This window comes from Coffea arabica, chromosome 1e (assembly GCF_036785885.1).
Source record: "Coffea arabica cultivar ET-39 chromosome 1e, Coffea Arabica ET-39 HiFi, whole genome shotgun sequence".
NCBI classification, from domain to species: Eukaryota; Viridiplantae; Streptophyta; class Magnoliopsida; order Gentianales; family Rubiaceae; genus Coffea; species Coffea arabica.
Window position 1 is genome coordinate 37,241,413 of NC_092311.1, and position 18,004 is coordinate 37,259,416.

Consider the following 18,004-nt stretch of genomic DNA (forward strand, 5'->3'; position numbering starts at 1 on the left):
TAATAAAATTAATTTAGAACTTTTATTTTTGAAAGTTAGCACCATTTATAATGTACTTCATCACTAGTAGTTATATACAAAAATTGGTTTGAACAACAAAGAATAGGTCAAAATCCTAACAAAATTTGTAATGATGAATAATAAGAGACTTAATATTTGAAACAAAAGTGAGATTTTAGTCAATTCTCTAAAAATTAGGGACCAAACTCGCAATTCTCCCTTGCTTTTATAGTACTACAACTCCACAAGGGTTAGTGTTAAGCGAAGAGAAATTGTACGCAAATAAAAAGATTGATAAACGTCACAATCTTATCTGCACAAGGCAAAGCAAAGGTAATATTCATCCACAATTCAATAAAAGAAACTCGATATTTATAGTTTCATATGTATTTTAAATTTTTCCTGTCACTGTAAACTGCTTTTGTCCTTGACGGGTCACCATTTTATTCCACGTCAACATATGTCATGGTTAAAATCTGGAAACTTTCTATAGCCTTTATCCATTATCCAAAAAAAAAATATATAATTAGTAAAAAACAAAAAAGTTTACATTAACTAAAATTTCCTTTAGTGATTAACAAGATAGAGAGTGATTAAAAAAAATGAAAAAGATAGAGAGTGATTAAAACTCTCACAAAGTTTTGCATAAATTGATCTCTCACGAACATCAAGGTCGATTCTTAAATCACTGAAAGTATTCAACTCTCACAAATTTTTAATATCACCCAAATTGCTGAAATTTCAACAACTGCTTGAATCACAATACAGACATGCATAAGAGCCTTCTATTTGTTTCATAGCATGTGATTGGGTAATAGCAACAAAGTTATTCCTCAAACACTTCCCGGGGCACTGCTTTATTTTTCTTCAAGTTTTTCGATATATATTTCTTTTTAAAGGCATTCTCCCATGATTTAGAGTCGATCGGATTTTAGAATTTCTAATAAGAAGAGATTCAAAGGGAGTTGAAAGTTACGCTCACTAGACAATTAGATTGAAGGGGGTAATAAAAATTCGTTGGAAGAAGTAACTGCATATTAAGCAATAATGTTTCAATGAAAATTTACAGCAAGCAGCGCTTCTCATATTGTTAAGCCTCAGAGACTTTGACTTGGCTGCCAAAAATCAGGCTCGGAAAGAATTACACACTTTTGGTCTATTACACTTACTAGTCAGCAATGGACAACGACGCAATATCAGGCTTTTTTTCTGATTGAAGATTTGAAGTTTCGATGTGACAGGTGTGAACTATTCGTTAAAACTAGTAATCTAGAGTGGGGGGTAGTTATCTCTTAGCAGCAGGACACCCTGTAGGATTTTCCATCTCACATCGGATTGGGAGGATTGGGTGTTTGGGTAGATAAGTCCCTCGCAGGACTTCAAAAGTTGCCGGCTTTTGAAGTTACTGTGGGGATTAGGTTTATTTGCAAAAACAATCTTACTTTCGTAAGAAAATGTTGGAAACAAGTAATCTAGAGTGGAAAATAATCTCCAAAATTCATATATATACTGAATTTTGATCCGTGTTATGCACAGATTTATATTTTAATTCAAAAAAAATGTATACATATACATTGAAGTTCTTGATAGAGGATATGAAAAGAATTACAAATTTCAAAGAAGTTGTGCTTAACATGTTCAAAAAAATTACTTCGTGAGTACAAAATGGACTTTCTTGATTTTAACATCTTAAATAAATTGAAATCAAAATTTTTTTACACATTGTCTATCAATATAAGATAAAAATTTGAATAAAATAAAATAATTTATAATAATTTACATGATAGAGCAATTGAAAACCTATTTATCAATAGCCGACGAAAGATATCATGTTATATTGACATATCAAAAATTATAATATAAAAACATAAATTATAACTAATTCATTTTTCTCGATTTTAGAAAAAAATTTCGCCCATCTTGTACCCTTAAAATTGTTGAGTGCTTTATAGAATAGTGTTTTTCATGTAGTTTAATATAGATTACAAAAAAATCTTTGTAAAATACAAAAGCAATTTTTTAAATTATTAAAAACTATTACCCTTTCTGTCCTTTTTTATTTGCCAACTGACTATCCGCTGCCTCCTATGACTTTCGCAAGTCCTATCGCAATGTCATCCTTCCTATCGTTTTTTGTCATCTTTGTCATATTCGCGTAATTCCCTTATTTCTTCCCTCCTTTCTTTGCCCAATCTTGTTATTCACTTTCTTTTTTTGACTTTTCTCATCATTCTTTAATTCCTCACCATTTTCTTTATGTCTGCCTCTAACTTCCTATTCTCATAACTTAATTTTTTATCCCGTTCCCCTTATCATTCTCCCAAACACTTGGATAGGCCCTAACCTCTATCCTGCATGGCCAACCTTCTCCATTCCCACTTCCTCTGCTTCTCCCTTTTTCTTTTACCCGTCCAATCAGAATAAAGTAATATCAAAGTTTTTCATTCTAGATATATTACGTTATAAAAAATCTAAAGTTTTCTTATACATTTATAAGAATTACATATGTATAAATGTATATAACTGCTCTATGTGTGTTGAAATTTTCCTTTTGTAGTAATTGTGATTAGCATTTTTCACATCTATTGGTCTGAGAGTCCAAATTTTTTTTATTTTTATTGAAAATATAACTTAACATATTGTCAATGTTACACTATTGCAAAGTGAATTTGGTGAGTAAAATATAAAAATAAAAATTCAATACAAAAGTATAAAACACCAAATTTAATTATTTTCATATACATTTTGAATTGAATAATTTCAAATTTTAAAGGAGAAGTTGAATCCATATTCTATTGTTATGTTTTTTTTATTTTTGGTAGAATTGGTGTTGTTTTTATTTTTTTTGTCAAAAATAAAGATTTCAAACAAAATTTTCCATATCCAAATGGTAAGTAGTACTTTGTTAATTAGTTAGTGATTTCATAATTTAGGTTTCATGAATGGTATCATTCTTGAATTTTTAAATCCATGAACAATGAATATTATTTTCTTTTCATTTTCTATATAATTTGCCCTCTTAGTTAGAATTACGAAGTTGAAGACAAAATATTATTATTTACTTTTTACTTTTAGTTGTTTTGGTGATGTTTCCTTTTTATTTAGACTTACATTAATAGATTTCAAACCAAATTCCTATATAAGTGGAGCCACTTTTTACTTTTTAAATTCAAAAAGCATGAAAGGACATATAACAATTTTTAAAAAAATAAAATTCTATAAACAAAACGAAAAGTTGGAAACATTTTGATTTAACCATACTAAAAACTTCTTCTCAAATTTATATAGATATAGATTCTCAAATACAATTAAAAAATAAAAATAAAAATAAAATAATTCCTACCACTATCCACTGCTGTCTAACACTATCACCACCCTCTCCCTCCTCTCTCCTCCCTCTTTCTCTTTCTCTTCATCCTCCCTCCTTCCTTCTCCTCCCTTCCCCTTCCCTCCTTTCTTCTTCTCCCTTTCCCTACCCTCCTCTCCTCTCCCTTCTTTTCCACTTGCAGAACCTTCTCCCTCTTTTATAAAAGGGTTGAGACCTTCGATAGCAATCATATCTCATTAGATAGGGTTGGTAGCAACTTAAGCATCTCATCGTAGAAAGGGGAGTGGTCTGGGTTAGGGTCACACTTGGATAAACCAATTTTTCAATAATTCAATGACCCAAATTGTGCTATACCATCTCACCAAATGATGTGGTACAATATAGATCATTGGGTTTTTGAAAAACGGGTCTACCCAAGTTTTGACCCAAGGGTGAAAACAGGGAGGGGAGGGGAGGGAGGAGGAAGGAGGAGGAGAGAGCGGGAGAAGAGAGAAGAAGGGAAAGAGTGGTAGCGATGGTGGTGGGTGATTTTTATTTAATAATAAAAAAAACCCTGAGAATTTTAAAATTTTAAAAACACCTCAACAAACAACTACAATAGATGATGAAAACAGTTCCAAAAATACCTAATCCATATAGATTTTTTTTTTTAAATTTCTCTTCCTCTCAACGTTCACAGTGGCCCGTCCTCCTCCTCCATAATCTCCTTTTTAATATTAATTGCCAATTACCAAACTTTCTCTTGACCTCTTTCACACAAACCCAAAAAAGAGATCCATCATGTTATTTGACGTTTTTGATATGTCTTTATTCAAATATGTCTCTTTGATTTGTCACTACTTTGATCAATGGAATTGGAATTAGAGAAGGGATCTATGGAAAACTATAAATAGCGACAGGTCAGGTAGGATGGTAGAATATCTTCTTGTTTTTTGCTATGTTTGTTATACCTGGGCATTTGAGCCCAGAAAATGTATGTCCGTGAGTTCTAAATTTACTATCCCTTTAATCCATTTGATTTGGCATGAGTGACAAACTTTTAGCCGGAACAAGTTGCCTTACTTTATTCAAGGTGCAAAAGCGATCATGTGTGCAAGAAACTTTCTCTTGACTTCTTTTTTTTTTTTTTAATTATACATATGAAAACGTAGTGGACAAAAAGTCCCAGTGGTGATTTGATTTTTCCTAGAAAGAAAGTCTCGGAACTATTTGGTGCATTTTTGTAGAGATATTATATTCCATTGAGTGATTAGCTTTATAATTTCTTGACAGGTTTTTAAAACTTTTTAAGTTTTTTGAATGATTTATTAATCGAAGAATTTTTTATACAGTTTAGGAAATTTTTAGGAACAGGTTGATGTTTAAACAAGTTCACAAGTACGATAAGACTATATGGATGCTAGCCTCAAAATTTTCCTCCAAACATTACAAAAGATATTAGAAATTGGCTTTAAGTAGATGTGGTTACATATGTGACTTTCGATGTGCGAAGGTATTACAACTAGAGGTGGCAAAATGGGTTATTTGGGTAGATTTGGGTTGGGTAAAATGGGTAATGGGTATAAGTGAGTCAACCCATTTATATCCATTTAATTAGATGGGTATAAATGGGTATGTCAAAAAATGAGTTGGGTAACCCAATTATCCATTTATAACCCATTTATTCTAATTTTTTACAAACTCATATAAATTCATTTTGTAAACTAAATTATCAATCATCATTAATTTTAAATATTTACTTATTATGCCAAATAAGTCTAATTGTCAATTTTTTTTCCATCCGCGTGCTATGTTGCAAAATTATATATTATTTAATAATTGAACAATTAGAATCTAAAAATTTGGACTAAATAATATGAAAGTTCACATAAAAATTTAATCCAAAACTTTGAACACCTAGTATTTTTTCGTGTATAAATTTAAATTTTCATTTTGAAAAGGTAAAAAAGGAGGCTAAAATTTGTCATAAATTAGTAATGCTAAAAAATGATCACATTAATAAATTACGAGGAAATAAAGCGATAAGACAAAACCAACAAATAAATAAAATAAAAATAGTTAACATAAAAAATGGTTAAAAATCCTGATGAGGATTAGCAATCACTTCATTTAGCATACAAACAAAGATAAATTTTCAATAAATAGGAATAAATGATAGAACGGTGAAAGGTTACATGGCCAAAACTTCTTGCCAACCTTCAGTACTAGAATAAACAATAGCTACTTGAATTCCCACAAATTGGTAGACGAAATAAATACAATTACAATCCATGAAACTTTTACAATTTAATACTCCTACCAAGGATTGTAACAAAAAGACTTAACAAGCAAGTTAATACTTCAAATTTGCAACAAAAAATCCTCTTCTCAGTTTTCAAAATCCAGGTGGAGCCAACTCTATCAAAATACTTAACAAACATTCAGCTTCTCAAGCTTCGTACAACTGCATAGCATAAAACTCCTCTAGCTCACTGTTGGAATCCGCCAACAAGTTTGCTGCTGGCTCAACACAAAACAGAGAAGATTCCTGACAATCAAAACCAAATTCAAAGTTTTGTTTTTTGTTACTTAAATTTCATCTAGACAGAAAGATAAAAAAATTTTCACCACATTTCTAACAATCTCCATATATCAAGACAATCAACAAACAAAAATTTGCAATCAGGCTCAGAATTGTGAAGTGTGAACGGACAGGGAAGGGTTGATACTGCAAAAGTCAACTCTAATCTACTAGCATATTTCCTTATGCAGCTAAACAGAACTTACAAACAAACATCAAAAAATCCTTTTCATACTAAATCATCAAAACTTCTTGTTGTGATGATCATAAGAATACAAGTTACCTAAACATGAAGGTTAGTAAGTTTAGCAACTAAAGGTGCAAAGTCAATACTCAGTCTTTCTCTATCTTCTTCATCTTCAGAAGCTGAAATCAAAAGTAAAGTTCAATAAGTGACTAAAAAAGTAAAATACAAGATCATGTGCACAAAAAGGTTAAGTATAACATACATGTTACTCCATATAACCAGTCCCTAGTACATAACAAGACCTCCACATTTTCTGGTAGGAGCGAAGTACGAAATTTACCCACAATTCTACCACCACTACTGAAAGCTGATTCCGAGGCCACTGTAGTGATAGGAATACTTAAAATATCCCGTGCCATCAAAGAAAGAATAGGGTACCGATTTTTGTTTTCTTTCCAAAAATTGAGAACATCCAGTTCTTGAGTTGAAAGGAGTCGAGTATCATCCAAATAAGAGTCTACTTGTGACTTATTCCTCTTGTTTGCATGTTGTTGACTCTCAAATTCAGCAAAATCATCATTGTCATTGCCCAAATCACCACTAGAGCAGCCCGCTATTGATCCATCCAGCAAATCACCATCAAAAGTATTCTCATACTCCTCAAATAGTAAATAAAATTTATCCCAAACTTCCTTAGCACGTTCTTCATAATCAAAAGGATACAGCTTCTTAAAAGCATACACCACATAATCCATTTTGAAGCGCGGATCCAAAATGATAGCAAAACTCAAAACCAACCTATAACATTCCCAATACTTCTCAAATTTCAGTTTCATTTGCTTGGCCATTTCACTCTAAATTATTGACCTCTTCCGTGATAACTTTTTGAATTTTCCAGACACCATGAAAATACAAATTTGCAGTTGGATAGTTAGTCCCCGAAAAAAGGGTGGTCAGGTCATAAAAAGGCCTCAGCAGTGTTGTAAATTTCTGCACCCTAAGCCATTCTTCTTCAGTTGGGTAAAATCTGCTGAAGCTGCGATCAACCACGTGCAACTGATGAAAGGCAAGCTTATATTCAAGTGCACTATCCAGCATCACAAATGTAGAGTTCCATCTGGTTGGGACATCTTGATGCACCCTCTTATTGCATGGCAAAGAAACTTGAACAATACACTCTGCAAATTTCAACTTTCTTGATTCACTAGCTCTGATATATTTCACACAGTCTCGGATCTTTGAGACTGGTTTGGAAATAACTTTGACACCGTCTTGGACAATCAAATTTAGCACATGTGCACTGCATCTTACATGAAAAAATTCACCCTCACAAAATAGTGTATTTCTTAGCCTCAAATGCTGCTTCAACAGATTCACCATACCATCATTGTAAGATGCGTTATCCAATGTGATAGTAAAAACTTTTTTTTCAATAGCCCAATCTCTCAATAAATCTATGACTTTTTCAGCTAACATTGGACCACCATGTGGTGGTGGCATGTGGTGAAAATTTAGAACCCTCTTTTGTAAAATCCAATCTTCATCCACGAAATGAGCCGTCAATGCCAAATACCCATCTGTTGCAATAGATGTCCACAAGTCTGCAGTAAGGCAAATTCGACTTGAAATTGAATTTAATTCTGTCTTTACTCTCTCTTTTTCCCTTTTGTACATCTTTTCAATATCAGCCTTTATTGTGTTTCTCGAAATGGGTAAAGCATCTGAATTTAAGTACACGCACAAGTCTCGAATTCCTTCTTGCTCCACCAATCTATAAGGATGGTTATGCTTAACAATAGCAATTGCCATCTTTTCCCGATAAATTCCTTGGTCAATTGGAGACCGTTCTTCAAAATCAGATTGTCCACGCTTAGTACAATTTGAAAGATGACGCCATAAGTTGCTTGTTCCGGTTGTTCTACCACATGCATAATCACACTTGCACCATTTACATTGTGCTCTTTGTGAACCATCTGGTTCAACATACAATATATCAAATTCCTTCCAAATCAATGACGTGAGCTGTCTCGAACGCTTAGAAGAACCTTGGATCAACTCATCTGTATTGGTAGGCTCATGGCTTGTATAAGAACATTGTTCCTGAATGTGCTCTGACAACTCATCTGTTGGATCATGAAGGGATAGCATTTCTGTTATCTATACTACCAACTTTGTACACCTCATCTGATGTTTTCCTGTCTAAGACTCTCAGCCTTCATATAACTTGTCATGACATTGTAGCTCAAACTCTAATTTTCTGAACCTTTTGACAAGTGCAGCTGAAGAAACTACTTCAAAAGAAACTGAAAACAGGAAACCTTCACTAGCTATGCAAAACTTGAAATTTATTCAGCATGTAAAGTAAAGTACTACCTACTAGTATTTTGAAAAAATAGTAGTAGTGCTACTAGTATTTTGACAATAAGATGCAGAATAAACCACGGCTGACTTTACAAATCAAATTGAGCAATCAATCAGCTACTCAGACGCGTGCTATGCAACGCACATCCATTTAAACTATTTTAGATTAGTAATATAACCATGTAGGATGAATCCTGAATACCAGTGATTGCTGTCCATTTAGATTATAAAGAGTACTAATGAATGGTTTTATGAGAAACAAGACAATTTTATAGTAGATTCAGAAATCCTAGAATTTTCTGAACCTTTTGATTTCCCGATATAAACTACAAAATTTCTTCTTATAAATCTTAATTAGACTGCCGGCTGCCCTCGTAGTAAAGCCGCATCTCTGACCATAAGCAAGAAAATATGTGAAAGAACAATTGAGAACCCCAACTTGATTGACAACCTATGGTTCAGCACTTTAGCCAGACTCCAAATCTTCTACAAAAATAAGGATCATCAGGAAGTGACATTTGGAATGCATTACAACCATGCCAAGTTAGCAAAGACTTCACGTATCAATTTCATGATTAGTCAGAGACCCCATTTTGCATTTTTGTGCCTTCAAAATTCCAAAACAAATCGCTTCAGTTTATTGTTACTTTGAAATAGTCTTAAGAGTCCCGACATCAGATAAGAGGTGGTTGTGTTGTGGGTACCTGTTTGCAGAGGTGGTGAGCAGCGGCCAGACTCTTAACATTCTCCAGGAAAATCTTCAAGACACCGCGAATTTATTCATAGATTAGCTCAGGAATCGGACATGGAAGGGGCAAAAACCTTCTATTAAGCAGAGACGGGGAGAAGGGAGAGGGGAATCAAACACTGGAGGAAGAGGGGGGGGAAGCAGTGGGCTTGCTGATGGGGAGGAGAAGAAGATTGACGGTGAAAACTGAAAATACAAAGAAGTTTGGGGATGTAAGTTAAATGGGTTAATTGGGTTTGATGGGTTACCCAATTATACCCATTTAATAAATGGGTATAATTGGGTAACCCATTTATACCCATGTATAAAAATTTAATGTACCCATATCCAATTATTAATGGACGGGTATAGGTAAAATTAATTAAATGGGTTTATTTGACACCTCTAATTACAACCTGTCATGGCAATGTAACGTAATGATTATCTTATTGTCTTAACTTTGTAAGTGTATAATTATTGATTATAATTTTGGGCATGCCTCGCACTTTGTGCATAAATTATTGCAATACTTGTGGACATGTGTTTGAAATGCTTTTAGTTAAAAATTGTGGTTAAAATAACTAATGAATGTAAGTATCAATACGACGTACTTCTATGGATTCTGAATTTTTTTTGTGCCTCCCCTTCATATTAGAACCTAATTTCCAAGAATAAGTGATTAATTGTTATAATGTTCATGTATGTAAAAAATTTTATCTCAAAATCTAAATAATTTTATATAATAGATATTTCATTTCGAACTGGATTGATAATCTGTTGAAATGTACAAAGAAAAAAAGAAAGAAAATATATGTTAGCTTGTCAATCTAATTTACATATAATATAATTGAGTGTTTAATAATTAATATATGTGAAATAAAGGGAAAGAACTCAATTTGAGACCATGTAGTATGCCCAATTTGAGACCAACTATAAATCCAAAAGAGAAGAAAGATATGAGAAACTAGTGGCATTATAAAACAAAGAAAATAAAAAAATGAAGTAAAAGAAATTTAAACAGTATTTGTAATACACGTCTAAAAACAATTTTGATCTAATTCATTTATATTTTTATCTAAAACTCTTAATAATATTACTTAAAACTTAAGAAACTATAACAATTCAAACTCTAAATAGTGGGGACAAAAATAATGCAAAGTAAAAACTGTTGGCTGAAGGTAAATTGATTTTGACCATGAGAATTATTGAATTCTTGTCTATTGTCCTAAATTTGGAGAAAAAAAAAAGGAGAAATTTTGGAGGCCAAATTTATTTTGATCAAAACAGTTGGGCCTAATACTGGATCAGAAAACTGAACTTCTCCCAATAAAGTTTACAATTTGATATGCATTTTAGGTGATATTGACTTTTTCTTTTGTTCATTTCAAGAGGACGGGGTGCAAATGTCATTTCCTATTGTCGTCAAATGTATAATAGAAACCATTGCGTGGAATCTGACAATCATAGCTTCAAAACACTGGTGAATCCATTAACGACTGTTAAAAATTACAACATTTTCTATATATGAAAGATTTGGGATTGCAGCTTGACCTGCAATTACATCACCACAACTCTGCTGGAGGGTTCCGAATTCCAAACTTATTTATTCAAAGTCAAAGGTTATCGAACCAGTGAGGCTGTTATTACCCAAGCCTAAATAGTCCAGACCTTCCAAATGAAACAATGACCTTGGAATGCTTCCGGTGAAGTTATTGCTGTTGAGGTTGATGTGTCCCAAGCTTGGGTAATTCATCCAACAGTCAGGAATTTCTCCTGATAGAGAATTCTCCCGAAGATCCAGATACAAAAGAAATTGATTTTCATTCTTCACTTCACACAAAATGTGAGAGATGCCTCCTGAAAATCAATAGTTGGAAATTAAGTTCTAAATATGTCAATCAATGATAAATTAATTGGGTGTGTAAGCAATTGAATATCTTTGATTGTTGTGTGCATATAAATCTTTTAACAGTTTTAGAGATATTTGAACTTTTACTATAAAATTAATTGTGAGAAATGATGGGTTGAATAATCAAGAGGGAATAGCCATTGAATGTGTTTGACTATAATGCACATATAAACCTTTAACAATTCAGAGACATTTGAACTCTTACCCTGGAGTTGATTGTGAGAAAGGTCTATGGTTTGCAATGATGAATTGAACAACCAAGGTGGAATGGTATCTGAAATTCCTGTGAAGGACAAGTTCAAATCCTGAAGGAATTTTTGTGATCTGATCCATGTAGGAAATTGGGGATCCAGCTTCCATGAACTCAATCCAAGTACATAAAATTGGACATGAGGAGTCCAACTTGCACTTACTTTTAAGGTCAAGGAGTTTCCAGATGCATAAAAAATCCTTAAAGCTGTCAGATTGTCCAGGTGGCTCTCACTCACAATACCTTCTATTAAATTATCAGCAATACCAAGCTCTTCAAGTTTGGAAAGTTGCCAAAGACTTTCAGGAAGAGTTCCAGTGAGTTTGTTCTGAGATACATCCAAGTGCTCCAAGGATGACAGTTTTCCTAAATTTGATGGAATTGAGCCAGATAGAGCATTATCATATAGCCAAAGGTATTCTAGTTTGGTACAGCTTCCTAAATTTGATGGAATTGAACCAGATAGAGCATTATCATTTAGCCAAAGTAGTTTGAGCTTGGTACAGTTGCCAACTGTGCTTGGAATTGAACCATTTAAGTGATTACCGCTTGCACCAAGTGTAATCAAGTCCTTCAATGTGAATACTTCACTTGGTAAAGAGGAGCCAAGGTTGTTATAAGACAGACGAAGATATTGAAGGTTGGAAATGTTGGCAATAGAGCTTGGGATAGAACCTCGAAAGTGATTGGAGCCAAGATTTAGTGAAATTAGGGCAGGTAAAGTGGATAATTGGCTTGGGAGGAAGGTAGCGAAGTTATTCACTGAACTCCAATTCCAAATTCCATCCAAAGAGCCTTCGAATTGATTCCCCCCAAGGTTGAGAGAAATGAGGTTGTTAAGATGAACAAGCTCATCTGGCAGTGAACCATTCAGATGGTTGAAAGAAAGATCCAAGTGCTTGAGGGCAGTCAAGTTCCACAGATCTCTGGGCAATGGGCCTTCAAACGAGTTCTCACTTAAATCAAGGGAAGCAAGGGCAGTAAGACCGAAAATCCATCTAGGGATGAGGTGTTCAAGAAAATTTCCAGAAAGATCTAGGACAGTAAGAGAAGAAAAGTTGGCATGGAAGACAAATGTATCTCTGTCAAGATGATGAGAAATTAAATCAAGTTGACAATAGCGCAGATGTATCTCTACCAAGGAAGGGACCGTGTTAATCACCTCTAGCCAATTAGACGCCGTACTAAGGTTCACGCGACTCATATCTAGGTGCTCCAGATTAGAGAGACCAACCAACCATTGCAGGTTATCAACTTGAAGATCGGACAGCGGCCCAAATTCTGCGCCAACACTTAAAGTGCGTAAACTTGATAGGTTTCCAAGCTGATAGGGAACCGTTCCTTGAAATCCAGCTCCAGATAAATTCAGGTACCTTAGACTTCTGAGAGACCCAAAAAAACTGGGAATTGGAATTCCACTGAAATCATTTAGACTTAGATCAAGGTAACGCAAGTGAGTCAAATTTTGTAACGAATGACTGATTTTACCGCTTAATGGTGATGTTTCCTCATCACCAAAATCATCAATTTCAGGATCAGGACTCTGAAGGTGAAGTTGAATCACGCGGCCACTTCGGTTGCTACAAACAACTCCTTCCCATTCGCAGCAATCAACGTCGTGAATCCAAGACGAGAGTCTACCAGAGGGATCTTTCAAGTCTTTCTTGAAGTCCATAAGAGCTTGTTTCTCACTTGCATAGCAAGTTGCATTTACAGTTTTGCTGGAAGAACAGAGTAAAATTATTGCGACGAGTAAGAAAACAGAGAAATGGGTTGATCCACCCATGGTCATGTGAAATGTCGGCAGATATACATTGCAGTACTTCGGCTATGTTGCAGGTAGATATATAGAGCTGGCTGGCAGTGGTCGTCAAATTATGGTGGAAGAAATGCACAGTTGATATAAAGCTTCACTGTTGACGTGGCTGTCCATATCAGGCTTGGAAAGCATATTTCACTTTTGCTGCGTTTACATTGACAAGTCAACAATGGAAGACTCAGGAATCCTGATTTCGAAAAGAATTTATTTAAAATTCTCCCTATAATTTTAGTTGTTATCCCCCTAAACAAAATTATTTTTTTCGTTACTTTGTTTAATTTCTTTTGATAAAGTGTCATATATCAAACTAACAATTAGTTTCCTTATAAAAGTATACCATTCATATCTACATTACTATACAGTTAGTATTATTTTTGAATAAAAATTATAAAAATATAAAGTTTTCTTTTCTCCGAGTTTCTTATGACAAACCAACTCTTAGTCTCTTTGATAACTACAATTTTACAATAGAAACTAAGGTAATACTGTATATGTTACATAGGAAATCAAAGACAAAGAAAAGAAAAAAAAAATATTCTAGCTATCATACAGATTAAAGAAGTTTCAACTGTGATTTTGAATACCTTACACTGACAGTAAATAGAATGGTAGAGAGTTTAATTTTCACATTTTTCTTTATACATTGTTTTTATTTCATTTTTTTAAATTTCTTGCTTCTAATTATAATCTATTGTGCTTTCATTTTGTTTTTGATATGCTTTATTTGCTATAATATCATTGATGATTCGTTCCCACTAAAGTAAAAGCTCGAATTCGTCACTGATGCTTATGCATATTTTTAAGGGTAAATACATCAACATAACCTACATATGAAGACGATTAAACATAAGAAATTTAATAATTCTGTTGATTTAAATCTACATATAAGATTGTTATACAAGTCATTGAAAATAGTTTATTGAAACTTTTTAGTATAGATGAAAGCCGTCAAAGGTTATCAAATATATATGTGTCTTTAAAAAAAAATACAAAGAAGAAGGCGTCAGGGAAACACCTACATGCTAGTGAAGAAAATCATATTAAAATTGTTTTAAAGAAGCCAAAAATACACTAGAAATAAGTGGTACTCTTACACATTGGCGGCTGACGGGATGCTGTCTCGTCTTTCAAGCAAAGACATAATACTTCACCGAAGTAAAGAAATATCTGATTGAAGCCTCAGAGAGACTTTGAAAAGAATCTTTGGAAAGAGTAATTCACTTTTGCTCGGTTACATTGACAAGTCAACAATGAAAACCATTGAAAACTCAAGTTTGATTTCTCATTTATGATTTTAGGCCATGATGTAATAGGTCTAGGCATTAATTCGAGTGGAATTTGATTGGAATCTGATTAGGATAAGAATGTATTCATTTTTGGCCTGAGTAGCGACAAATAAAAAGTCGTATGACTTTTAACTAGTCTCAGTCTGATTTTAATATGTATATTTAATGTAAGAAGAAATCTTCTTGTTCTCATGCACCGCAGTAAGAACAGTATCAGATTGAAACTAATGTTTCATGGTTCGCACTTCAAATTTTCTCCAATAATTGTTCCTTTTTTATTATGTGGTTTAGAGCTAGAAATTGGCCCCAGAGGTTAAAATCACTCTTTTTAAGCTCATATGCTAGGATTTAACTCTTATTGCTATCACTAAAGCACTCATTCAGTAAAATTAGTAAAGCCAGAAAATATGAAAAAAAAAAAGAAACATTAAAGTTGCTTTGATTATTCCATTTTTGTAATTATTCTTTAATACAAGTTGTAATACCAAAACAATTTAACAGAATCTCATCACTTAAGCATAGACTTTAAGCCTCTTGCCAAAAATTCAAAAACCACCCGTTGAGATATTTACTCATATATATATGCACACTGTTTTTTTCCCTCAGAATATTATTTTTTATTATTGCAAGTATTGCGATTTACTTTTATGAGAAAATTCCGATTTGGATACCCAATGTTCGAGGGATGGAGACCAAAATGGTCTCTTTTGCATACACGTTAAACAAAACAAATTTAGCAATCAAAGTTTGGAAGGTGAAAAAATTTGATTCAAATAATAATTCTTTTTCTTAAGGAAATTAAAAAAAAAGGAAATTTCTGTCTGCACAATGTTTTCTAAGAATCATAGTAATTTTTTTTTCTGCAATGCAGAAACTTCCATTTCAAGTTTAAAATGGAAAAAATACTGAAATGGAAAATAAAATTGAAAGAAATAGATTTCAGTGCACACAAGCACAAAAGCAGTGGAAAGTGCTGAAAATACTTGACTTTGGAAGCACAAATAATGCTGATATGTACCTTAGGCATAAATATATCATCACATCCTATGTGCAAAGTAGATTAAACATAAGAAACAAAATATTTTTCTTTCTGATCTACCTTACTTCTGCAATTCGTAGAATCCTTCATATACTTTTTTTTTTTTTTTGAAATGTGAAGGTTTATGAATCTTTAAAACATGGGCATTTCAATATTAAGAAAAGAATGAGTGCTTTTTTTTTAAAAAAAAATAAAACTTTTATTGATGCAACCAACAAACGTACACATATCAGGTCCAACCCATTCCTAGGAGTACAAACTTAAAAACCCTGACCAGTCCTAGCCACCCCCCACCGCTGGCGTCTTCGAAAACTTGGAAACCCGTACGCATCCAAGGTAATGTCCCCCCTCACCAACCTAGGCAATGCACTATAACCCTCATAAATTGTAGTACACCCAGCCTCCACTCCAACATTAGACAACCTGTCCGTCGGCTTGTTTGCCTCCCGAAAGCAATGAGAAACGGCTTCAAAATACCGTCCAAATTGCTGCAGCTCTAGTAGCTCCTTCTGCAACCGCCAAGGACACCGAACCTTCCCCTAAATAATACGGACCAACACCATTGAGTTAGACTTCAGATGCAACCTAATTAAGCCACGGGATACACCTCATCGAACACCAAAGAGAAGCGCTTTCAGCTCCGCATGAAGGCTCGTAGCCTCCCCAAAAGAACACGAGAAGCCAAGCAGGAACCTCCCATCAGAATCCCTGAACAAACCCCCACCACCACTCCTCCTCGGATTACCCCTTGAACAACCATCGGCATTCAGTTTCACCATCGACTGAGTCGGACATCCCGAACGAACCTCCCGTATGATAACCTTGCTCCGCAACCTAGATATCATCTCAAAAAAACCAATCCGTGAATTACAAGACAGAGATATCTCTCGAAACTGAAGACAGACGCATTCTCTCAGCTCCAAGAAAATCCGATCACAAATATGCACTACCGAGTCTAGCTTACCATAAAAAATCCACATATTCCGCATCTTCCACAAATTCCAACAAATTAACAATGGCAATGTGTGGAGAACAAAACCAAGGTATGGATTAATACTAGGTTTAACCCACCAACTCATCACCTTATGTCTAATCGTGAGAGCCTCACTAAACCCGCCAATGAGACCCTCAAAGCAACCCCAAATCTGCCTAGCCACCTCCCCTGTACAAAAAATGTGGCTAATAGTTTTTGGGGATGGTCTCAGAGAACAACAAAAGCTCTTAGAAGGGCCCAGAAACCCAAACTTGTGTAACACATCCATCAGCGGCAACCTACCATACATCAATCATAGCATGAAGAAGGAAATCTTGGATGGTAGGGCCTGATGCCACAAGGAAGCAAACAGACTGGAAACGTTACCTCCTTGACGCACTATCTGATATGCCGACGCAATAATAAACTCACCTGAATTAGTGGGGGCCCAGAACATTTCATCTACCGCCACCGCTGTAGGGGGAGCCACCCCCAGCACCCGCGACACCCATTCTGATGGTAACACCCTACTTAAGCCTTGCAAATTTCACCTGTCTTCCACGACAAAGTCTGCAACCGAGCGCTCCTGAAATGAGTCCACCTGCCTACTTAAGCTTTTGGCATCCTTCATATACTAATAAAAGTATTTTGACTAACTTTTCCTCATTTCTTCATATTTTATAAATGTTCGTCCAATGAAAAGTTTGAAGATAATTACGTTTATTATGAAAATCTTTGAATGAGGGGCTGAGTAATTTTGTTATTATTCTAAAGTTGAACTATTCATTTGTTCATTTATTTGCAAATGAGGATGTAGGTTGCAAAGGCGCACAACTTAATATTTTTAGGCTAGACACAAGAATCAGCGATATTTACGCTATGTCCTTCCCCTATTCAAATTGACGGCTAATAGGGTACTGTATTGACAAAGGACCAAGACCTCAAATTTTCTAGCAGACACAAAAGGACCAAGACCTCAAGATCTCAAATTTTCTAGTAAATAAAGAGAGTTCACTAAACTGGAGAAATATTTGATTTAAATTCTTTACGTGTAGAATGTGCAAATTTTATTAGTAGTCACAATCAGAACTATGCCAAATATGTCAAATTAACAAAGTTGATGGGAATGCTTTGACTTTGTCATATATATATATATTAAGGGAAGACGAGATTTAAGGAGTGGGAAAGGAAAAATTTGAGCACAAAAATTCTAAATCCCAAGATCTTATAATTATATCTTATGACTTCTTCAAATTCAAATTAATTCATCTCTTTTTGAGCTTCCTTCTCCTCACTTGTTTCCTCAATGCGATTCATCATGTGGTTGGTTTATGGGAATAAAAATTAATGAACTACTATAATTTGGAGAGCTATTTTTGAATCAATTTTTACTATAATTTGACTTAAGAAGGGTAATTTTCCTGTTTGGATTGCATTTTTCTGGATTTTTTGTAGAAAATTACTGTAGCGATTTGATATATGTGAGGTAAAAAATTGATAGGAAAATGTGTTCACAAAAAATGTGGTAATTTTTCTGAGAAAAATCGCAATCCAAACGGGAGTAT

At 34.1% G+C, this 18,004-nt stretch overlaps 1 protein-coding gene across 1 annotated transcript; it reads right to left on the reverse strand.

Moving 5' to 3' along the window:
* Positions 1–10,627: 10,627 nt before the first annotated feature.
* Positions 10,628–13,207, reverse strand: LOC113702969 (uncharacterized). Its single transcript, XM_027224166.2, has 2 exons — positions 11,278–13,207; positions 10,628–11,020 (listed from the first exon to the last, which is right to left on the reverse strand). Exons 1-2 carry the CDS (start codon positions 13,112–13,114, stop codon positions 10,767–10,769), a joined length of 2,091 nt encoding a protein of 696 aa, XP_027079967.1. The 5' UTR covers positions 13,115–13,207; the 3' UTR covers positions 10,628–10,766.
* Between the last annotated feature and the right edge of the window lie 4,797 nt (positions 13,208–18,004).

Excerpts from the sequence above, each read along its gene's own strand:
- LOC113702969 (XM_027224166.2), bottom strand. The coding sequence starts at position 13,114 with ATGACCATGGGTGGATCAACCCATTTCTCTGTTTTCTTACTCGTCGCA. Across the intron at positions 11,021-11,277 it reads TTCTCACAATCAACTCCAGG|GAGGCATCTCTCACATTTTG; the intron begins GTAAGAGTTCAA and ends ATTGATTTTCAG.